Raw genomic sequence first — 18321 nt, 5'->3', positions numbered from 1 at the left:
AGGGCGCCGAGGGCCGCCCTCTGGAGGAAAGGATGGGCGAGTGCTAGTCACGTGATGGAGTCCCGGGGGCCGCCGGGATGTGTAGTCCGCAGGAATCCGGCATGAATGCGGTGGGCGTGAGGATGGTGACCCGCAGCCGGAGCCGGGGACCCGGGGCCGGTCAGCAGGGGCGTAGGGAGAAGCCAGCGCCGCTCCGGAGAGAAGAGGCGGCTGCAGGTAGCGCCGCGCCCGCGCGGGGTCACAGGAAGAGAGGCGGGGTGGGGGCCTGCAAGAGACTGGGGGCTGGGGCCCTGAGTTCCCGCCGTAAGCTCTTTCCCAGGAGACAGGGGCTGGGTTCAGGCGTTCCCACCTCCCCCACCTTCGTCCTGTTCAAGAAAGTTCTCCCGGTCCCACTAGCATGCCCTAGGGTACTCCACTTGTGCCAGGCTGATTGCGAGGCAAACTGGCCCTGTCCTCATAGCTGCTTCCAGCTCAGAGGCCCGGTGCCAAGGACTCTCCCAGCCAGAAGTTTTCTCCCCCTGCTAGAGGGTGCTTCTGAGAGAAAATGGGAAACAGCGTGGCTTTCCTTACGTTTACGTCGTTATTAGGGACCTACATATGTCCTTATTAAGGACCTAATTTGAGATTCAGCGGTGGGTGAGAACGACAGGGCCCCTGCCACTTGTCCTGCCTGGACGTCTGCAGGATTGTCCAGAGGAGGATTCCCACAGACACCCAAAGACCCCAGGGGTAGTCCAGACAAGATGACACACTGGGCAGAAGCATGGCAGTGGGGGACAGGCACGCGATAATGCCAGCCAGGTAGGCAGGAGCTCTGATGCCAGAACAGAGTTTGGAGTTTTAAACAGGAAGTGACACAACTCAATTCAGATTTTAGAAAGTTCTCTCTGACAGTGTCGAGACTAGATTGGGGGCACCATGGTGGAGGCTGTTACTTAGCGTCGTCATGTGCTAAAGTGGATTTGATCAGAGGGCCAACGGCATAAGGAAGGCTGACCTGGCCTGTAGCACATGCTGCAGAGGCCAGAGCACCCGCAGTTGTAGTAGGTGATGGGTGGTTGTTGAATAAATGATGTAGGATGAGATAGCAGGTAGGGCAGCACCCACACCTTTTCCTTACCTGTAGCCCTCACTGAAGGGACCAAGTGGTACTTTTTGCAGAAGGTAGGAAAAGCTACAGCCCTGTGAAGCGTCAGCGGAAGGCTCCAAGACTGAATGTGGCATACGAGGCCTCAGAAGGTGAGAAAGGAGAGGGGGCCGAGCATCTCCAGTCACCAGCCTGGGAGCCTCAGGACTGGCGGCGGCAGCTGGAGAACATCCGGACCATGAGGAGTGGAAAGGACGCACCCGTGGACCAGCTGGGGGCTGAGCACTGCTATGACCTCAGTGCACCCCCGAAGGTAGGCAGGCAGGCACCCATCTGCCGGTGACCCCCTTCTGAACAAGACACTTGCTTCCTCTCAGGCCTTTAGCAGGGGACAGCTGGCACATCATGGGTGTTCAGTAACGTTTGCTGAGAGAGAGAGGGAGTTCCTTACACTTCACTGGCCCAGAGCCTGGTCCTAAGACTAACCTGATTCCAATCCCAGCTCTGCTACCCGGTGACGGGCCTCAGTTTGCTTGTCTGTAAAATGGGCAGCAGCATCCTTTGCAAAGCAATAACAATAACAAGAGCAACCAAGGGCTGTTGAGCACTGACGTCGTGCCGGGTGCAATTCTGAATGCAGTAATAATTCTTTAAGCCTCACAGTGATCTTGCAAAGCAGGTGCTGTTATTTTCCTCATAAGTGGAAAATGCACCACACACACACCCTTGGCCCGGGCGGATAGGAGGCAGATATCCCATGCACTGCCTGGGGTGACAGGTGCAGATGAGTAAAGGGCTTGGCTGGGCTAAGCACCCAGGACCCGCCCCCACCCTGGTGCCTGTCACCGTGCAAGCAGGTGCGGAGGTACCAGGTGCTGCTGTCACTGATGCTCTCCAGCCAGACCAAGGACCAGGTGACAGCAGGCGCCATGCAGCGGCTGCGGGCCCGGGGCCTGACGGTGGACAGCATCCTGCAGACGGATGACAGCACGCTGGGCACGCTCATCTATCCTGTGGGCTTCTGGAGGGTGAGCCCAGCCCGCGGCGAGTGGGGCTGGGGGTGCCACTGGCCTGCGAAAGATGTCAGACTGAGTGGGCTGTGGGGTGTGGGAGGCCGGGGCGGGCATCCCTGGCCATGGGGGCCTGGCTATGAGTTCCCACTGGAGCACCGCCCCGCCCCTGCCGCTCTGACCAGCCCACAGGGGGCCTGGCCATGGGGCCTCAAGTCCAGGCGCTGGAGCTCCTTGGCTTTTCCTGTTTGCAGCCCACCCCTTCCTTCCTCCACCTCCCTTCCCAGACGCCTGGCCCTTCTCTTCCTCACTAAGGCTGCCCACCCATCTATCCCTTTGTTTACTCCAAGCCTCCCTGGAGTGCACAACCCCTCCCCTCTGGAGCCCCAACAGGCCACAGAGTACAGGGTGGCGGGTGGGCGGGTCTGTTGAAGGCAGCCGGGTGGGTGGGGCTACTTCCCCTTGGCACTGGCCTGGACTGCAGTTCATCAAATGGGTTTTAAATAGCCCTGTCCACTCAGGCACAGGATGGGAACCGCCCGGCTGGCCTGGCGGCTGGAGGGGGAGCCCCAGGCTCCAGCCTTCCTTCCTGAAGGCCCAGGTGCTGTTGAGCCCAGCTTCTGGCTTAACTGGTCCTGCTTAGCCTGCCTGGTCTCTGGCAGGGAATGATGGGGCAGGGAGACTCAAGCCGGACCCCATGCACTTGTCATTGGCCCCAGGCAAGTGGGAGGCAGGGTCTAGGCCTGCATTGGGCCTTCCTTGGGCTCTCCTGCCCTTGGCTTTTTCCCACCTACTTGGGGGACAGAGGCAAGCAGGTGCCTCTGAGTGTGTCCTGGACAGCTGGCGGGTAGCTCTGGGCACCTGTGGGTTTCCTCTGGGCCTCGTCTTCCCAGGTCGGGCTATACTCCTGACCTCCAGCGCTGACCCCCCCCAATCTTTCAGAACAAGGTGAAGTACATCAAGCAGACCAGTGCTATCCTGCAGCAGCGCTATGATGGGGACATCCCAGCCTCCTTGGCAGAGCTGGTGGCACTGCCAGGCGTCGGGCCCAAGATGGCGCACTTGGCCATGGCAGTGGCCTGGGGCACTGTGTCAGGCATTGGTGAGTGGCATGCGCCCATGAGGCAGGAGTGGCTGGCTCCAGTCTTGCTGGCTGCCATTGAGGTTCCCCACATCCTTGTGACCAGTGACCCCAGCTCAGGTCTCCTCATTCACAACTCAGCCCAAAGGGTCAGAAAGGTATTCCCAGCCCAGAGCTAGGCCCACCCCACCCAGAGATGGGTACTAGCAGGAGGAGTTCCTGTTTGCTGAGGAGCTCCTATAGCGTGCTGGCCTCTGGGAGAGGCCCTAGATGGACTCGGGTCTGTGCTGCATGAGGGAGAGAGACACTGGGGTAGAAACACTGATGGGGGCATGCAGGGCACCTTTGGAGTTGGCCTGGTCTGGGGCATTTGGGAGGACTTCCTGAGGAGGTGATAATTCAGCCAAGAGCTGAAGGGTGAGGTGGGCTGGCCAGGCCAAGAGGAGGAAGTGCATTGCAGGCAGAAGGAACAGCATCTGCGAAGCCATGAGCTGGGGAAGAGGGCCAGAGCACAAGGCTCTGGAATGAGCGTGGGCAGAGGGGGCAGGTGCAGTGCAGACATGGGGACCCGGGGGGAGGAGGAAGCGGCTGTGGGGGCCCTTTCTGGAATCCCTATCCTGGGTCCTTGTGTTGCATTCTGGCATTGGAGGAGCTCCAAGTGGAGACAGACCCCTGGGTCGGGGTGGGACTGCTCCCTCAGATCTTTGCCCAGCGAGTGGGGGCTTCTGAGGCTGCACAGCGCAGGCCCAGCCAGCCCGGAAACCAGGGCTTGACCCATGACCCGCTTGTGTGCTCCCACCGTGGTGCTTCTCAGGGACTCATGCAGAGGAGCCAGGAGAGGTGGTGGGGATCCCCCCAGGGCTTCTGAGGCTTGTGAAGCCTGCCCCCTGGGGTAGGGACCCCTTCCCTGCAGTGCCCACCAGAGGAGGAGGGCTCTGGCTACCTGATGAGGTTGGAGCCCAGAAGCCCTGAAAAGCGGGAGCCAGGCCAGGCGGGGCCAGGGCAGAGCCTCCCTCACTGGGCTCCTGCGGCTGCCAGCCTCTCAGCAGATACTTGAGCTTATCTGGGCGGCTGTCCTCGGCTGCCCGAGTCTAGGAGTGGTCTGGCAGGTCTGTGGGGGAAGGGCCCCCGCCCGCAGCTGATTGCAGCAGGCAGGAGTGTGGGAATGCTGCCCTATCTGGTTGTCTGTGGGCCAGGCCACCTGCAGGGAGATCCTAGGGAGGTTGGGCCCCACTTCCCAGGGGGTTTCCTGAGAGAAGAAGCCCCGTCGAGTAGAGAGCCAGAGCCATGGGATACAGCAGCCGATCCCAGCTCTGCCCTCCCAGCTGGGTGACCCTGGGCAAGGCACTTGGCTTCTCCGAGCTGGGCCGCAAAGCAGGGGAAGTAGTTGCTCCCATTAGAGGCACAGGTGTGCAGAGCCCTCCTGGACTGGCCCACAAGTGTGGTGTGGCCCTGGGCTGGGTTTCTGGGTAACTTAAGGGCACGGTCACCTACGTGTTACAGAGAAAGAAACTGAGGCTTGGTGGTGACCCAAGGGTGTGGCTTCTCCATCTGCGTACTCTCCCTGTGCCCCCGTTATCGCTGTTTGGGGCGGGCCCGAGCCTTTTTCCAGGCAGCCAGCAGCAGGGGAAGTGGGCCAGTGCAGGAACTCGCTTTCTCTTCAGCAGACACGATAGGAGGAGGAGGCAGGGGCTGCATCTGGCTAGGGTAGGGGGCCTCGGTGAGCAGGTGCCCAGGCCAAGCCCCAGGGTGGCCGGCCAGGGGGAGCCGGGGCTGCGGCCGGGTGCACGACAGCTGCAGCTGGCCTGGCCGTGCTCCCCGCTCCGTTCCTGATGGTGCAGTGGCAGGTGCTGGCTCTGTGGGCAGTGACTTCATGCCAGCCCACTAGGTCAAGCTGCTGCCACCCAGCCTGGCACCCATGGCCCGTGCCTGGGCCAGGAGGCACTGCTGCCTGCACCCCAGGAAAAAGGCCCAAGTCCTCTGGGTCTGGCTCCAGCCCCTGCCTAGCAGCAGGGATGGCCCATGTGACTCTCTCTCAGGCCTGCGCAGTTCTGGGTCCTCCTCAGAAGCCGGCGGGGGTTGGGGAGATGTGTAGGGGGACTCAGGCTTCAGACTCAGCCCCCCACCAACCCGCACTGGGAGCCGTGGCAGGGATGGGGCAGTCTGGCCCGGTGAGCCTGCCCCGTGTTCACCCTGCCCCGTCTCCAAGCAGCAGTGGACACACACGTGCACAGAATCGTAAACCGACTCAGATGGACCAAGAAGGCAACCAAGTCCCCGGAGGAGACCCGCAGGGCACTGGAGGAGTGGCTGCCCAGGTGTGCAGAGTGGGGGTGGGGCAGGGCGGGCTCCCCTCCCTCCCACCCTCCCTCCACACTGATGGCTCCCACCCCCACAGGGAGCTGTGGAGCGAGATCAATGGACTGCTGGTGGGCTTTGGCCAGCAGACTTGCCTGCCCCTCCGCCCGCGCTGCCAGGCCTGCCTCAACCGGGCCCTGTGCCCAGCTGCACACGGACTCTGAGGGCCTGGGGCCTCTGCCCGGCACCACTCTGGCCTCTTTGTGCCTTTGCTGGGGAGCCATAGCCTGTTTATAATAAAGTTTGGGGGCTGTTTGTAGTTAGGGTCTGGCTGATTTCTACCCCGGGGGGTGGGAGGTGGCATGCTGGAAAGCACATGCATGAGCTGTGTTTGCACCCGTGCTCATGTGTGTCTGGAACAGGGCTGCCTGGGAGGCCAGGATGGGGACGTGACCATCTGGGCTGAGTGCTGGGGGGCAGGGGTGGCGGGGGGGTCGTGGGAGCCAGTTGCAGCCAGCTGTCTGGAAGCCTGCTGGGGACGCTGGAAGCCCAGGCTGCCTCCCGCAGCAGTTGGCTGGGGACCTGGAAACACACGCCTCTTCCTGAACTTGTGCACCCTGAGAGCCCCAGCCTCTGCCACGAGGCCCCACCCCTAGTGTTTACAGAGCCACCTGGTCTCAGAGGGACACCAGCAGGCCCAGGGAGGGCACCACAGGGCACAGGGCCTGACCTGCGTGTACCTGCTGGGGGGCCAGAGGCCCAGAAGGCTTCACAGGGAGGTGCTGGTGAGAGGGCAGGGCTCCGAAGCACAGGGGTCCCAAATGCACTGGAGAGATAAGCAAGAGGGAGCAGGAGCTGAGAGGGGCTAGCGGATGGATTTGGGGAGGGGAGGCTTAGGAATGGGACTGTTTCCAGCAGCTGAGACTTAGGGAGCTGCAGGCTGCCACCTCCCTGCCCAGACCATGATCCCTCCAACCCCCAAAATGAAGGCTCAGGAAGGACAGAGACAGCCAGGGTCCAAGAAAGGCCTGTTTATTCTGAAGGCGTGCATGTGCTATGGCTTATGGGGCAGACAGCGATGTCGGTCGGTCAGGTTCTGGGCAGGGGGAAGGCAGAGTCGGTGGGGTTTCCTCAGGGGGAGGCTCCCAGCAGGGGCCAAGCCCAGAGCCTGAGGTCCTTCCTGGGGGCAGGCTCTCACACAGTCACACCCCGAAGGCCTAGGGGCTGCCATGCAGGGACAAGGGGCCTGTCCAGAGTCTACCCTCCTCAGGGGCACAGGGCCTCCATCCTCAGGCCCCTCAAAGAGCCCAGGCCCTGTACCCCAGACCCCCCACCCCAAGGAGGGCAGGGACGGGGCAGAGGGGCAGCTCTCACAGCCACATCTGGCATCCCCAGCACCCCCCAAAGCCTGCATGAACACGGCCTGCAAGCCCCCCAACTCTGTCCCTGGACATCCCTGGCACTCCCACTTGGGATGGCTGCTGCTGAGGGGGTGGGGAGGAAATGGTTTGCAGAGAAAGGTTTGTTTTATTGCAATTATTTAGAGAGCACGTCCTGAGGGGGGTGGGGGCAGGGCTCTGGTATTAAGTGGAAACATGTGTGGAGCTAGAGCTCTTTCTGGAAAAAAAGCAAAAACACAAATTCCTTTAAGTCAGCAGGCCCAGGCAGAGCAGCAAGGGCCGGGCCCTGCGGGTGACCACTCCCTCTCCCCCTCTCCCCCTCTCCCTCTCTCCCCCATCTCCCTCTCTCTTCCTCTCCCCACATCCCCTCATTGTCTCTCTGGGTATCTCACATCTCGGGGCTCTCTCTCCCCATCTTGCTGCCACACTCCCCTAGCACCCAGCGGGTTGGGGGCAGGACGGGGTCTCACTGGGGCACAGGTTGGTTCTTGGGTGGTGGTGGGACCACCACGGCTTGGGGAGTAAGGATGCCCCCTCCAGTCCACTGAGGGGAGCTCTGGGCGGGCCCGAGGGGCAAGGCCCAAGGTCCGTGCAGGAGGAGCCCGGCAGGAAACAGGCAGGGAGGGCTCAGAAGTTGCTGAAGATCTCTCGCTTCCGGTTCCAGTCCATCTGCGGCGCCCGCTTGTTGACCCTGGTGGCTCTCACCTTCTCCTTGGCCTCGGCTGCAGTGGGGCTCAGGTGGAGGCCGCTCTCCTGAAAAGGGTCGCGCTTCCAGGTACTGCCATCCTAGGGGCGGACACGGTGGGCGGGTGGCCAGAGTGAGCCCTGGACCCAGGCCCCCAGACAGGTGGCCTTTCCCAGGGAGTTCACACCAGAGGCCACCTGGCAGCAGGCCCAGGAGGGCTTCCTAGAGGCGGTGGCCTCACAGCTCAGGCTGACAGCTCCACAGATGCCCGCCCCCAAGGTCTCAGGCCCCCCAGTGTGTGAACAGCAGTAGAGGTGGATAGGCACCCGCTACCTCAGTGTCCTTGTCTAAGTCAGGCAGGTCACTTCGGGACGAGCACACGGAGCCACCATTGAGCTGGGAAACCAAGGGTAAGGCGTGGCTTTAGGGGCCCCACCCAGGAGCCTCTGTGCACACACAGGCTTACACGCACACATGCAGACACGCGTGCACACGCCAGAGCTGCATTTATTCCTCCATTTGGCAGTGGCCACTGAGCCTCTACTACACCCTGGAGGTGCCCGAGTGCCCTATGGCGCTGGGGTGCGGCTGACCCAAGACGGATCCAAGGGGCATCAAAGCTGGGAGTGACAGGGCCAGGCTCGGTCTCACAACCATGCTACACAAGGACAGAAATCTCGGGAGGGGCTCTGTCAGGTCTGGGGACCCCCAGAGGTGCCCCTGTGGTCTCCCGGGCTCACCCTGTCCACTCCCACCCTCTCACCTGGGCCGAGCTGGTCCCGTTGGTGACTGGTGATGGCAATGGACCTGTGGGGACAGTGTGTCACTGGCCACTCAGCCCCCAATGCTTTACCCCAGCCCTGGGCCCCAGGGCAGTCACCCACCTTCCACATGCTCCTCAGTGGGTGTGACCCGCAGCCGCTTGAAGTGCTCATCTGTTTCGGGGTCCACCACAAGCAGCCGGGCCTCGTCCTCCCGTGCCTTGATGCTGGCAACCACCTCCGCGTGGCGCAGCCCCTCCACATTCTGCCCGTTCACCTGCCGCCGCCAGCACGGGGTCAGTGCTGCCTGAGGGCAGGTCGCCACCAGCCCCCCAAGCCACTCAGCCAGGTGTGGCATCAAATATTCATCAACGCTGTCACCAGCCACGGCAGCAAGAGGAGCACCAGCTCAGGTTCCCAGCATCTCCCTCCTCCCAGTGAGGACCCGGGGCCCAGACACACACACACACACACACACACAGAAGGGCACGGGCGTAGACGAACATACAGGCAGGCACGGATACACACAGGGGACGTGGGCCCAGTCACAAACAGAAAGGACACAGGTGCAGACATATACACACAGGGCAGGTACCTCTATGAGTCGGTCCTGGGCACGGAGGCCAGAGTGGGCAGCAGGTGAGCCCGGGTCCACCGAGCGGATATACTGTCCAGGCCGGGACTTGTCACTGTGCAGGTTAAACCCGTAGCCCTGGGGGCCTTTTTGCAGGTGGCAGAGCCTCGGGCGCAGCTCCCTCAGGGGCCCGTTGACATCCTGCAGGCACAGGGATGCAGGGTGAGGCTCCAGCTCTGACCTCCCACCCTAGAGGCACTGACCCCACCCCTGAGGCCTCCGGTCCCATCCCCAGTGTGCAAAGGCAGGAGTGGAGATGGTGGGAGGGAGCCTCAGCCCCACACTCGGCATCATGCCCCCACCTGACAGCATCCCCAGGTCTCAGAGACCAACACGGGGTGGTGGGGGTGGGGGGGGGGGTGACGCTTAGGCTGCCTGTGATGATTCAGCTTCCGGATCCTGAACAAAGCCTTAGTCTCCAAACCCGCAAAGGACCTGTGATGGGGTCAGGAGCCTTACAGGGGTGTTGGGAGAATCAATGGGCTCAAGGCTAGGGCTGAGCACAGACCAGGGGCCTAGGAGAGACAAGTGCGATGAGCTGCCACTCGTCACAGTGTCCAGGAAGGCTGTGGGCCCCGCCTGTCCTCTACCCACCCCCCATCCGATTGTGGGGCTGGCAGGGTAGGGCCGTAGGACCGGGCTGTTTTGTTTATGCTCCCAAAGGTCTCCCTAGGGCAGATGGCAGTGCGGCGGCTGTGTTTGCTTTCACATTCCAGAGCAAGCTGGAGCCGCCCCCACCCCCACAGGGCCCAGAGACTTGGGACACACGGGTTGGAGCCTGGACAGGAGCGCCAGTGAGGGAGCAGTGAGGGGCCGAGGATGGGGCCTGCCTCCCACCTTCCCTGCCCTCCACGGAAGGCTCACGGTGCCCTGAGAGTCCCCCCACCAACACCCCAGGGCTCTGCCTCCGTTTACCTCTGGCATCCTGCAGTAGGTTCTGGGCTGGGGGTGCGGGAGGGCCGTGCAGGCAGAGGCCAGACCCCAGGACCCCCACCCAGCCGGGGCCTGAGGTAGTGACCACAGCGCTGAGTGGCCAGCGGCCACCGGTGCTCAGTTGAACATGGCGGTGGCCGGAGGGAACGGGCGGCCAGCAGCTCAGGTTTCCTGGGCGCTTGGGGCTCAAGTGCGCGTGCAGGTGAGACTATGCAGGGTGGGGGTGCTCACCAGGGCCTTTTCCTGTCCCTCTACCTCCCTGTGTGTGGCCAGTGAACCTGGGCCAGGCTGGGGGCTGTACTGAGGGAGGGCCAGCCTCCAGGCCTTCGAGCTCACCCCCAAACCCCAAATCTGACTGTGGCCGCCCAGCTGTGGGACCAAGCGTGTCTCTCCTCACAGGGTGGTGCCTTACCTCAGTCTCTAGGCGCTCCCACCCCTGGGGAACACCTTCTTCCGGTCCAGCCTGTGCCCCTTCTCCATGACCCCTTCTCCAACCCCCAAAGCCTGCCCCCTTGGAACCCCCCCTGCAGGCCACCATCTGCCCCATAACCCCAGGAATTCCAGGGACTGGGCTGCTGCTCCTCAGTCCCCCAGGGGCTCGGCCAGGCATCCTGGGCTGAACTTGGGGCTGTGAGACTCCCGGGTTCTCCAGGAGCTCACTTATAGACTCAGCCCCTCTCCAGACACACCTGGAAATACAGGTGTGCAGCTCTGAGGCGCCTCTCAGGTTCAAGCTGTCAGAGCACAGGTCCCAAGGCTGGCCGGGGCCATGCGTGGCAGTGGAAGTGTGACATGAGCACACCTGGTGGTGGAAGTGGGCCCAGGTGGCAGCGGGGCATCACATGGTCACAGAGACCAGACATCCAAACGTACGCTCGCAAACGGGCTTCATGGACCCGTGCGGTGACCCATCGTGTGAAAGGACGGCCCTCGGCACCGGGCCCTCGGCACCAGGCCCTGTGGCCTCTTCCCACGCCCTCCACAGTGGTTCCAGGGAGTGGTCTCTCAAGGCCCCCAAACGGAAGGACTGGGGGGGGCGGGCAGCTGGGGCCATGAAGCCAGGCTGAATGCAGTCACTTCTGGTTTGAGACCATACTGGCCATCTCCCTGCCTCAACCCAGCACGGCCGCCTCTCACCACACAGCCAAGAGGTTTCTCCTAACATCTGGCCTAAGTCCCTCTCCTTACAATCAGGGTCCAAGGAGCGCCAAACTTGGCACTAGACCCCTCAGGTTGAGGGGCTGCAATGGGGGGCGGTGGGGAGACAAGGCTGGCAGCGTGGCGACCCAGCGGGAAGGCCCACGGGGAGGCCCAGCACCATAGTAGGTCAGGAGGGGGTGCAGGCTGGGCCCAGCGCATTGCTCACATTCCTCGCTCCTGCCCTGGCTCAGAGCACTTCCTGTTGCCTCCCAGCTAGGCCCTCAGGCTTCCACAGGCTTCCAAGCCCCGATTCCCTACCAGGCAGCCGCAGAGCTGGACAAGCCCTAGTCTCCCGGCCATGCCTGTAACCAGACAAAGAGGCTGGCATGGCGGTACCCCTGGAGCCAGGCTGTACCACCCCCCAGATGGTGACTCACCAGCCCTAGCAGAAAAAGGCCCCCATTGTTGCTCAGAGTCCAGCCTGCTCACACCAGGGTCACCAGGGTCCCCAGCGTCCCCTCTCCCAATCCTGGGGGACAGAGACTAAGCTGGCTGCCGGTGTCCTCACTGCCCACCCTGCCCCCACCCCACCTGACCTGCATAAGCCTCCGGGATGGGCTCCGTGGAGGGGCTCCTGGGGCCGGGGAGGGTGGTGTGGCACTCCCAGAGCGGGCCATAGGAGGCGGGACAGAAGCGGCAAGCGGCGAGCGTCCAGCTGGAGTGGCCTGAGCTCTCCAGCCAGCCCAGGCTGCCACCCCATTTATCCACCTCCCACTGTGGCCCAGGCTCCCCAGGGACGGGTGGGGACATAGGGCTGAGTCACTTTGAGGAGCAGGGTGGTGGCTGAGCCCCCCTCCCCTTCTCAGGCTCCAGCCCGGTGTCCCCCACCGGCCAGGTTTCCGTCCCAAGAAAGGAAGGAAGGAAACTGCTGGGAGGCCCTGCCCTGCTCCCAGGACCCAGGGCTGGGGAGACAAGGAGGCAAAGGAGGGGACCCTGACCTCAGAGCATAAGACAGTCCTGCTGCAGCTCACGGGGGGATGGGGAGCAGGAACCAGGGAGCCCCAAAAGCCCTCTTGTAGGCACCGCGTCCTATACCAGGGGGTCACCCTCTGCAGGACTCTGTCACCTCACTCACTCTCAGCCCCCAAAGGCCTCCAGAACTGGAGGTGGAGGCATGGGCTGGCTGTGAGGGGGAGGAGGGCCCGGGGTCTATCATACCCCTGCAGCCCTGGCACCGCTGGCTGCCCCGTCGCTGTTCGGGGCCGTCGCCCATCATCACTGTCACGATCAGCTGCACTGCAGCTGCGGCCACCCCAGCCCAGTCTGAACGGGGCTGAGTCACCACTGACAGCCCTGACAGCCCCCGGAAGGGAGGGGCCAGCCACATCCGTGTCCTCCCCTGCCCACCCCCTCCTCCCTGCCCAGGACAGGAGGACACTGAGGCTGAGAGAGCCAGAAGGGCCCTTGGGGCCTGGACTCCCACCTCAGCCCTTCCCCCCACAGGGCATGGAGGGTGGGCCCCTTCATCCCCTACTGTGAAGCAAACAACACACATCTCTCCCCAGTTCTCGTGACCCACTGCTGTTGAGGCCCTATCAGGGCATAGCCCTGTATATAAACATCGTCCACCCAGGCTCCCTCACAGCCTGTGGTGGGCGGAAGCAAAGCCTGGTTTGTGGAGGTCAGCGGAGGTCCAGCTCTTCCTTCCCATGCTCTGAGCTCAGCCGATTAAATACCGGGTCTCTGGCTGGGAGGGAAAAGAGAGACCGTGCCCTCAGGGACTCCCCTGACCTTATGGGGTCCCTGTCCCCCTGCCAGCCCCAACCATGGAGGGACCTGCCAGACAGGTCCCACTCTTTTCCTCTAAAATTACACCAGCGGCAGGCTTCTCTGGTGGCACAGTGGTTAAGAATCCGCCTGCCAATGCAGGGGACACAGGTTCGAGCCCTGGTCTGGGAAGATCCCACGTGCCGCGGAGCAACTAAGCCCGTGTGCCACAACTACTGAGCCTGCGCTCTAAAGCCGAAGAGCTGCAACTACTGAGCCTGTGCGCCACAACTACTGAGCCTGCACTCTAGAGCCCGCGAGCCACGTTACTGAAGCCTGCGCACCTAGAGAGCCCGTGCTCCGCAACAAGAGAAGCCACCGCAATGAGAAGCCCACACACTGAAACAAAGAGCAGCCCCCACTCGCCGCAACTAGAGAAAGCCTGCGTGCAGCAATGAAGACCCAACACAGCCAAAAATAAAATAAATTGAATAAAAATAAATTTTAAAAAAATACACCAGCGGAAGACCCCTCCTAGGGCTTCCTGCAGCCCCCAGAGCCTGAAATAGTGGAGGGGGAAGGTCCCACCCAAGGACAAGGTGCCTCTCCACCCTCCAGATAAGGCCTGAGGGCAGAGTTTTCCACAGGAAGGTGAACTCAGCCATTTGTGTCTAAATCAATGGACAAACGCCTAGGGGGAGGGGCACTTCCTCCTGGGGGTGAGATGCCCTGGGAAGGAGGTAGGCTCCAACTCTCAGTTTGGGGGGGTGGGGTGGTCAGCCAGCGCACCATCCCAGGGCTCCCCTGAAATCACAAATCTGACCCTAACACCCCCTACTCTGGCCTTCAGTGGCCCTGGGGCAAAGTCCAGACTCCAGGACTTGGCACTGTGGCCCTAACCACCACCCCCCAGCCTGCCCTAGAGCCACAAAGAACAAAAAAGGGAGGCAAGGGTTCATGCTCATGCCTGTACCCAGGCTGCCTCCCCACCGGGAATGCCATCCCCTCCAGGAGAAACACGAGGCCCCACAGGATCCAGGTCACAGGCATGGCCAGCTCGCCTGGGAGACATCCGGGAAAGGGACAGGGCAGGTGTCAGGGTCCCCTGCACACCCAGAAACGTCAGATCTCACACCTCCACCAGCCCCAGGCCAGTGGTTCTCAAAGTGGGCTCTGGGGAGCCCCTCGGCTTGAATCTTCCTTTAAGGGATTTTTCTCTTTAAAAAAAAAAAAAAAAGAAGACGGTAGTAGGGGTACAAAAGACAGAAGGTAGTAAGGGCACGGGGCTTCCAGGAGGGCAGGACAAGCAGGCTCTTCCTCCTGGCATCCAGGTGCTGCCCCGGTAGGGCCACTGCCCAGCCCCTGATACCTAGAAAGAGACAGAACTGGACTCCCCACCACCACCACCTCCCCCTTCTCCAGCTCTTCCCCAGTTAGCTCTTCCTGTCTGGAGGGGGGAGCAGGGAGAAGGGGGAGGTGCCCCAACCCCTGCAGACCCCGGAGCTGAGGACCCAGCTTAGAGAGTCTCCTCAGCTGCCACCACGGAGGAGGGTCAGCCCCTCTGAGGCCTTCAGAGCACAAGCAGGCTCCTCAGACAGACGGACAGACAGACACCCAACACAGGCACAGAGCTGAGCACGCTCAGTCCCAGGACATCCCAGCAGCCCCTCCCCAGGTTCCTCAGCCCCTAGGCCAGGGAGGGGGCGGCTTGTCAGAGTGACCCTTCCTAGGACAAGTGGCTCTGAGGAGCATCCTGGGGAAGAGGGCCAGAGACGGGGGCTGTGGACCAGGGCCAGGTTGCCCTGACACTACCTGGTTTACAGCACAGGCTGAGGGCAGAAAGAGTGGCTCCAAGTAGCCAAGAGGGTTTTCACCAGGGGCAGAGAAGGGGCCCAGAGGGGCAGCAGAGACGGAGAGATACTTCTGGAGGTGACCAGAGGCAGAGACTGCTGTCAGGAGGACAAGAAGGTGGTTCTGGGAGAGCCCAGGGTGGTCCCTGTGGGCAGAGCCCGCCATACCTTCTGAACGACCTCAGAGCTGAGGCTGCCCCCTCGTGCCCAGTCCGGCTTTGGCTCCCAGGGGTCGTGGGCAGGCGGCAGCCCTCGCTGGGCCATCTCCTCAGTGCAGGTCAGTTGCCGCCGGCGGAGCTCTTCGTCCGTCTCCTTGTCCACCACCAGCAGCCGAGTCTGCCCCTCCACGGCCTTGATCCTCTGCACCACCTGGGACAGGTGGGTGGCGGGAGGTCACGGCCAGCACTCCAGGCAGCACATGGGCAGCGGCACCACCCAGGGCTGGCCCCGGGCTGTGGGCAGGCTGCGAGCCTACCAGGGGCAGGGGTGGGCGGCTGGATCGAGAGGCCCGCCGGCTCCGCCCCCCACCCCCACTCCAGCAGCTCCCTCCCTCTTCTCCTGGGGCTCCGGACACGAGGGCCCAGGCTGCAAGGGCTGCGGGGGCCTCGCAGGGCCTCGCCTCGGCCCAGGAAGTGACAAAGACGGTGCTCGGCTGAGCTTCAGGTTTTCAGTATGCGTGTGTGCATGTGTGCGGCCCGCACCCTGCAGCCTTCTGTTTCAGGGTGTCTCTAGGTCTGGGTTTGAAGGAGAGAACTGTCTCCCTGGGTCCCAGTCTCAGTGTGTTTGTGCCTTTTTCTGTCTTTTCCAGTGGTGGAACACGGTAGTCTAAACCCCTGCCTCTAGGCCTTCCATTCTCTTCCAGATCATGACAATGGACCTATTCCTACTGGACCTGCGGAGAGAACACCTGGGTTCCTGTGGCAAGGCACCTCCTCAGGTACCTACCCACAACCCGGAAAGCAGGATTCAGACACAGCAGGGAGAGGTGGGGAGGGGCAGGTCCACCTGTGGGATAGGTGTGGTTACGCAGGTGTCTGTGAAGTGTCTAGAGCATGTGCATGGTGACGGAGCATACATGCTAGTGTGTGCCCGCAGGAGGGGCAGTGCCCACTGGGCATTGGGGAAGGAAGGGCAACACCCCACCCCTACCCCAAGGCCTGGGAAAGGACAGACAGGGCCCCCACCAGCTGCTCAGTAGATGTTGTCAAAAGATAGGAGGGTCTGAACCAGGCCCATCTTTGCCAGCCCTCCTCTGTACCTGTCTTTCCCGGTGAGCCACAGAGTCACAGGAGGACCCCAGGACCCTCATGCTTCCTGACTGTGGGACCCAGACGAGTCACCCAGTATCCCCAAGCATCAGTTTCCTCATCTGTAAAATGGGAGCCGTAACTGTACCTTCTCCCCCCCAAGACAGTGGGAAGGTCTCAAGTGGTCCTGTGTGAAGTTCTTAGAGACCAGCACCCTGGGAGGCCTGGGATAAGCATTGCTCTTGGGGCAAGGGTGGCAGCAACTGTTAAACAGAGGCCAGGCGCCAGCTCTACCAGGTCCTCCCTATGGCCTGTCAATCCAAGCTCTCTGGCCTTGACCCCCAGCCTCCAGCAAACAGCCTATCCAGCTGACACTCTGGGTAAAAGACAGAAGGACGGCAGACAGATGGACAGACAAAATCTCCAAGGGTAGAAGTGAGAGTTCAGCTCCCAGCCCAGCCAATTTACTAATCTCTAGGCCCAGGCCTGGCCACGCAGACAGGTGCTGGGGGGACACAGAGGAGCCTACTCAGAAGGGGTGGAGGAAGACTGGAAGCCAGGTGAGTCCCTGGTCAGTGGGAGATGGACACCCCCCAGGGGTCAGAACCTGCAGAGAACCTCCCTCTGGCCTTTATCTTCAGCTGCAAGGGGCAGGGGGCTGCGACCAGTGACCCCTGCCAGGCCATCCAGCAGCTTCTTTGGAGAAGAATGTGCTGCCACAGTGGTGACTCCCACCAGGACCCAGACACCATCAGCCAGGACACACACTAGTACAATGGGTGCAGACACACTGACGACTACACATAGCCAGGTGGGCAGACACACAGGCCGGGACACATATATACACAGCCACACACAGGAGGGTACACACACACACACACACACATCCCCCAGTTCACACACGTCCAGGCATGCAGATCTGTACACACACACACATATCTAGGGGTGCAGACCTGTATACTCATGTGCATACAGTCCAGCACACACACTCACTCAACTGATGCAGGCACACACAGGTGTGCCCTCCCTGTGACATCCCCCGCAGGTACACACACGAGGGACCCCAAGAGGGACCTGCACATTCACAGACATACCCAGTTGTGTACACACGCACATGTGTACACGCTGATAGAAAAGCACCCGGATCCCCAGGCACAGGGAGACCCCCGAGGGGCCAACTCCTCCACACATTGCCCTGAGGCCGGAACAAGACTGAAGAGCCAGGGCTGAGACACGGAGGAGCCGCAATGCGGCCCCTCCCTGCCAGGATTCCACCCCCCACCGCCTCGCTCCGTGCAGGACCCACCCGGGCTGGAGGAGGCTAGGAAGGAGGCCGGCTGCCTCTGCCTCAGCGGCCACGTCCCCCACCTCTCCACGGGAGCCCACCGCAGGCCCTTGTGCGATCCCCTCCTGGCCCGGAGAAGGGAGCTGAGGCCTGGGCGCAGGCAGCCCCGAGCTCGGTGGTTATTGGCGCTCTCCGCGCGCGCGGGGCAGGGACGCGCTCCAGGGATGGGGGCGGTGGAGGGTGGCGGAGCGGTGGGCCGGGGATGGAGCGCAGGCACCCACCTGGTGGTGCGTCTCACCCTCCACGTTGACGCCGTTGACCTCGATCAGCCGGTCTCCGGCGCGCAGTGCGGCCGCCTCCGCCGGGGAACCGGGCTCCACGCGCCGAATGAACTGCCCGCGGCGGCCCTTCTCGCCGTGCAGGTGGAAGCCGTAGCCGTGCTCGCCGCGCACCAGGCGGCACAGACGCGGCCGCAGAGGCTCCGGTGCGGCCATGGTGCCGGCTGCCCACCGGCCGGCCAAGGGCTGGCCACGGCGCTCACGCCCGCCGCCAGCAGGCAGGGGCGCGGGGGCCGGCTCGGGGTGGGGCGCGGAGGCGGCGGCGGCGCTGGGGACCCGGTGGTGGCCTCGGCGGCTCCCGCTCGGCTCCCGTCGCCTCCGGCTCCGGATCGGGCTCTGGCTGCGGCACCGCCCCCGCGCCCGCCCCTTCCCCGCCCCCTCCGCCCTGCCGCCCCCGCCCCGGGTCCAAGCCACCCTGGTCATTTCCCATGCCTCCGCGCTCCGCCAGCCCAGGGAGGCCCCGGGGGAGGCGTCAGGGGACCCCCGAATCACCAGGACCCCTCTGTCTCGCCCTCATTCTGGGCAGCCTTCTTGGCGCCAGCGCCTTTGCCTCCTATGACAGTAACATTTATTGAGCACCTACTGTATGAGTAGCAGGGGCATGAAGGCAGGCCCCTGAGGCGGGAAGAGGGTAGAGGAAGGATCCTTAGACTGAGGGACCCCTATACAGGGGCCCGAGGGTAAGAACAAGGGCCATGGCTCTGCCCACCCTCCTCGGGAACCCCCCTCCCCCTTCCCCCTCTCCCCTCCCATGCCCCGTTCCTGTATCAGAATCCCTCCTGCAACCCAGAGCTTCCCTGACCCA

General features: G+C 62.7%; 2 protein-coding genes across 7 annotated transcripts; one reads left to right on the top strand and one right to left on the bottom strand.

Moving 5' to 3' along the window:
• The first annotated feature begins 21 nt into the window (after positions 1-21).
• Positions 22-5795, top strand: NTHL1 (nth like DNA glycosylase 1). 3 transcript variants are annotated; one of them, XM_059897842.1, is made up of 6 exons: positions 22-216; positions 1165-1400; positions 1945-2115; positions 3040-3199; positions 5391-5496; positions 5577-5795. In XM_059897842.1, the coding sequence occupies exons 1-6, from the start codon at positions 78-80 to the stop codon at positions 5698-5700; spliced, it is 936 nt and encodes a 311-aa protein (XP_059753825.1). In that variant the 5' UTR covers positions 22-77; the 3' UTR covers positions 5701-5795. The 3 variants fall into 3 exon arrangements, with proteins under 3 accessions (XP_059753825.1, XP_059753823.1, XP_059753826.1); XM_059897840.1 differs by having other exon boundaries at positions 1162-1400; XM_059897843.1 differs by lacking the exon at positions 1945-2115 and having other exon boundaries at positions 1162-1400.
• A 697-nt stretch (positions 5796-6492) lies between these two features.
• On the bottom strand, positions 6493-17849 carry NHERF2 (NHERF family PDZ scaffold protein 2). Of its 4 annotated transcripts, XM_059896137.1 has the most exons (7): positions 17460-17849; positions 14815-15015; positions 8918-9097; positions 8446-8599; positions 8325-8368; positions 7895-7957; positions 7421-7662 (listed from the first exon to the last, which is right to left on the bottom strand). In XM_059896137.1, exons 1-7 carry the CDS (start codon positions 17670-17672, stop codon positions 7504-7506), a joined length of 1014 nt encoding a protein of 337 aa, XP_059752120.1. In that variant the 5' UTR covers positions 17673-17849; the 3' UTR covers positions 7421-7503. The 4 variants fall into 4 exon arrangements, with proteins under 4 accessions (XP_059752119.1, XP_059752120.1, XP_059752121.1 ...); XM_059896138.1 differs by lacking the exon at positions 7895-7957 and having other exon boundaries at positions 17460-17847; XM_059896140.1 differs by lacking the exons at positions 14815-15015; positions 17460-17849 and adding an exon at positions 11626-12124.
• Positions 17850-18321: the final 472 nt, after the last annotated feature.

The sequence above is a fragment of the Balaenoptera ricei genome, chromosome 15 (genome assembly GCF_028023285.1).
Source record: "Balaenoptera ricei isolate mBalRic1 chromosome 15, mBalRic1.hap2, whole genome shotgun sequence".
In the NCBI taxonomy this organism is placed as follows: Eukaryota; Metazoa; Chordata; class Mammalia; order Artiodactyla; family Balaenopteridae; genus Balaenoptera; species Balaenoptera ricei.
Note: the sequence above shows the minus strand (reverse complement) of the source record. Positions and strands in the feature narration are given on the sequence as shown.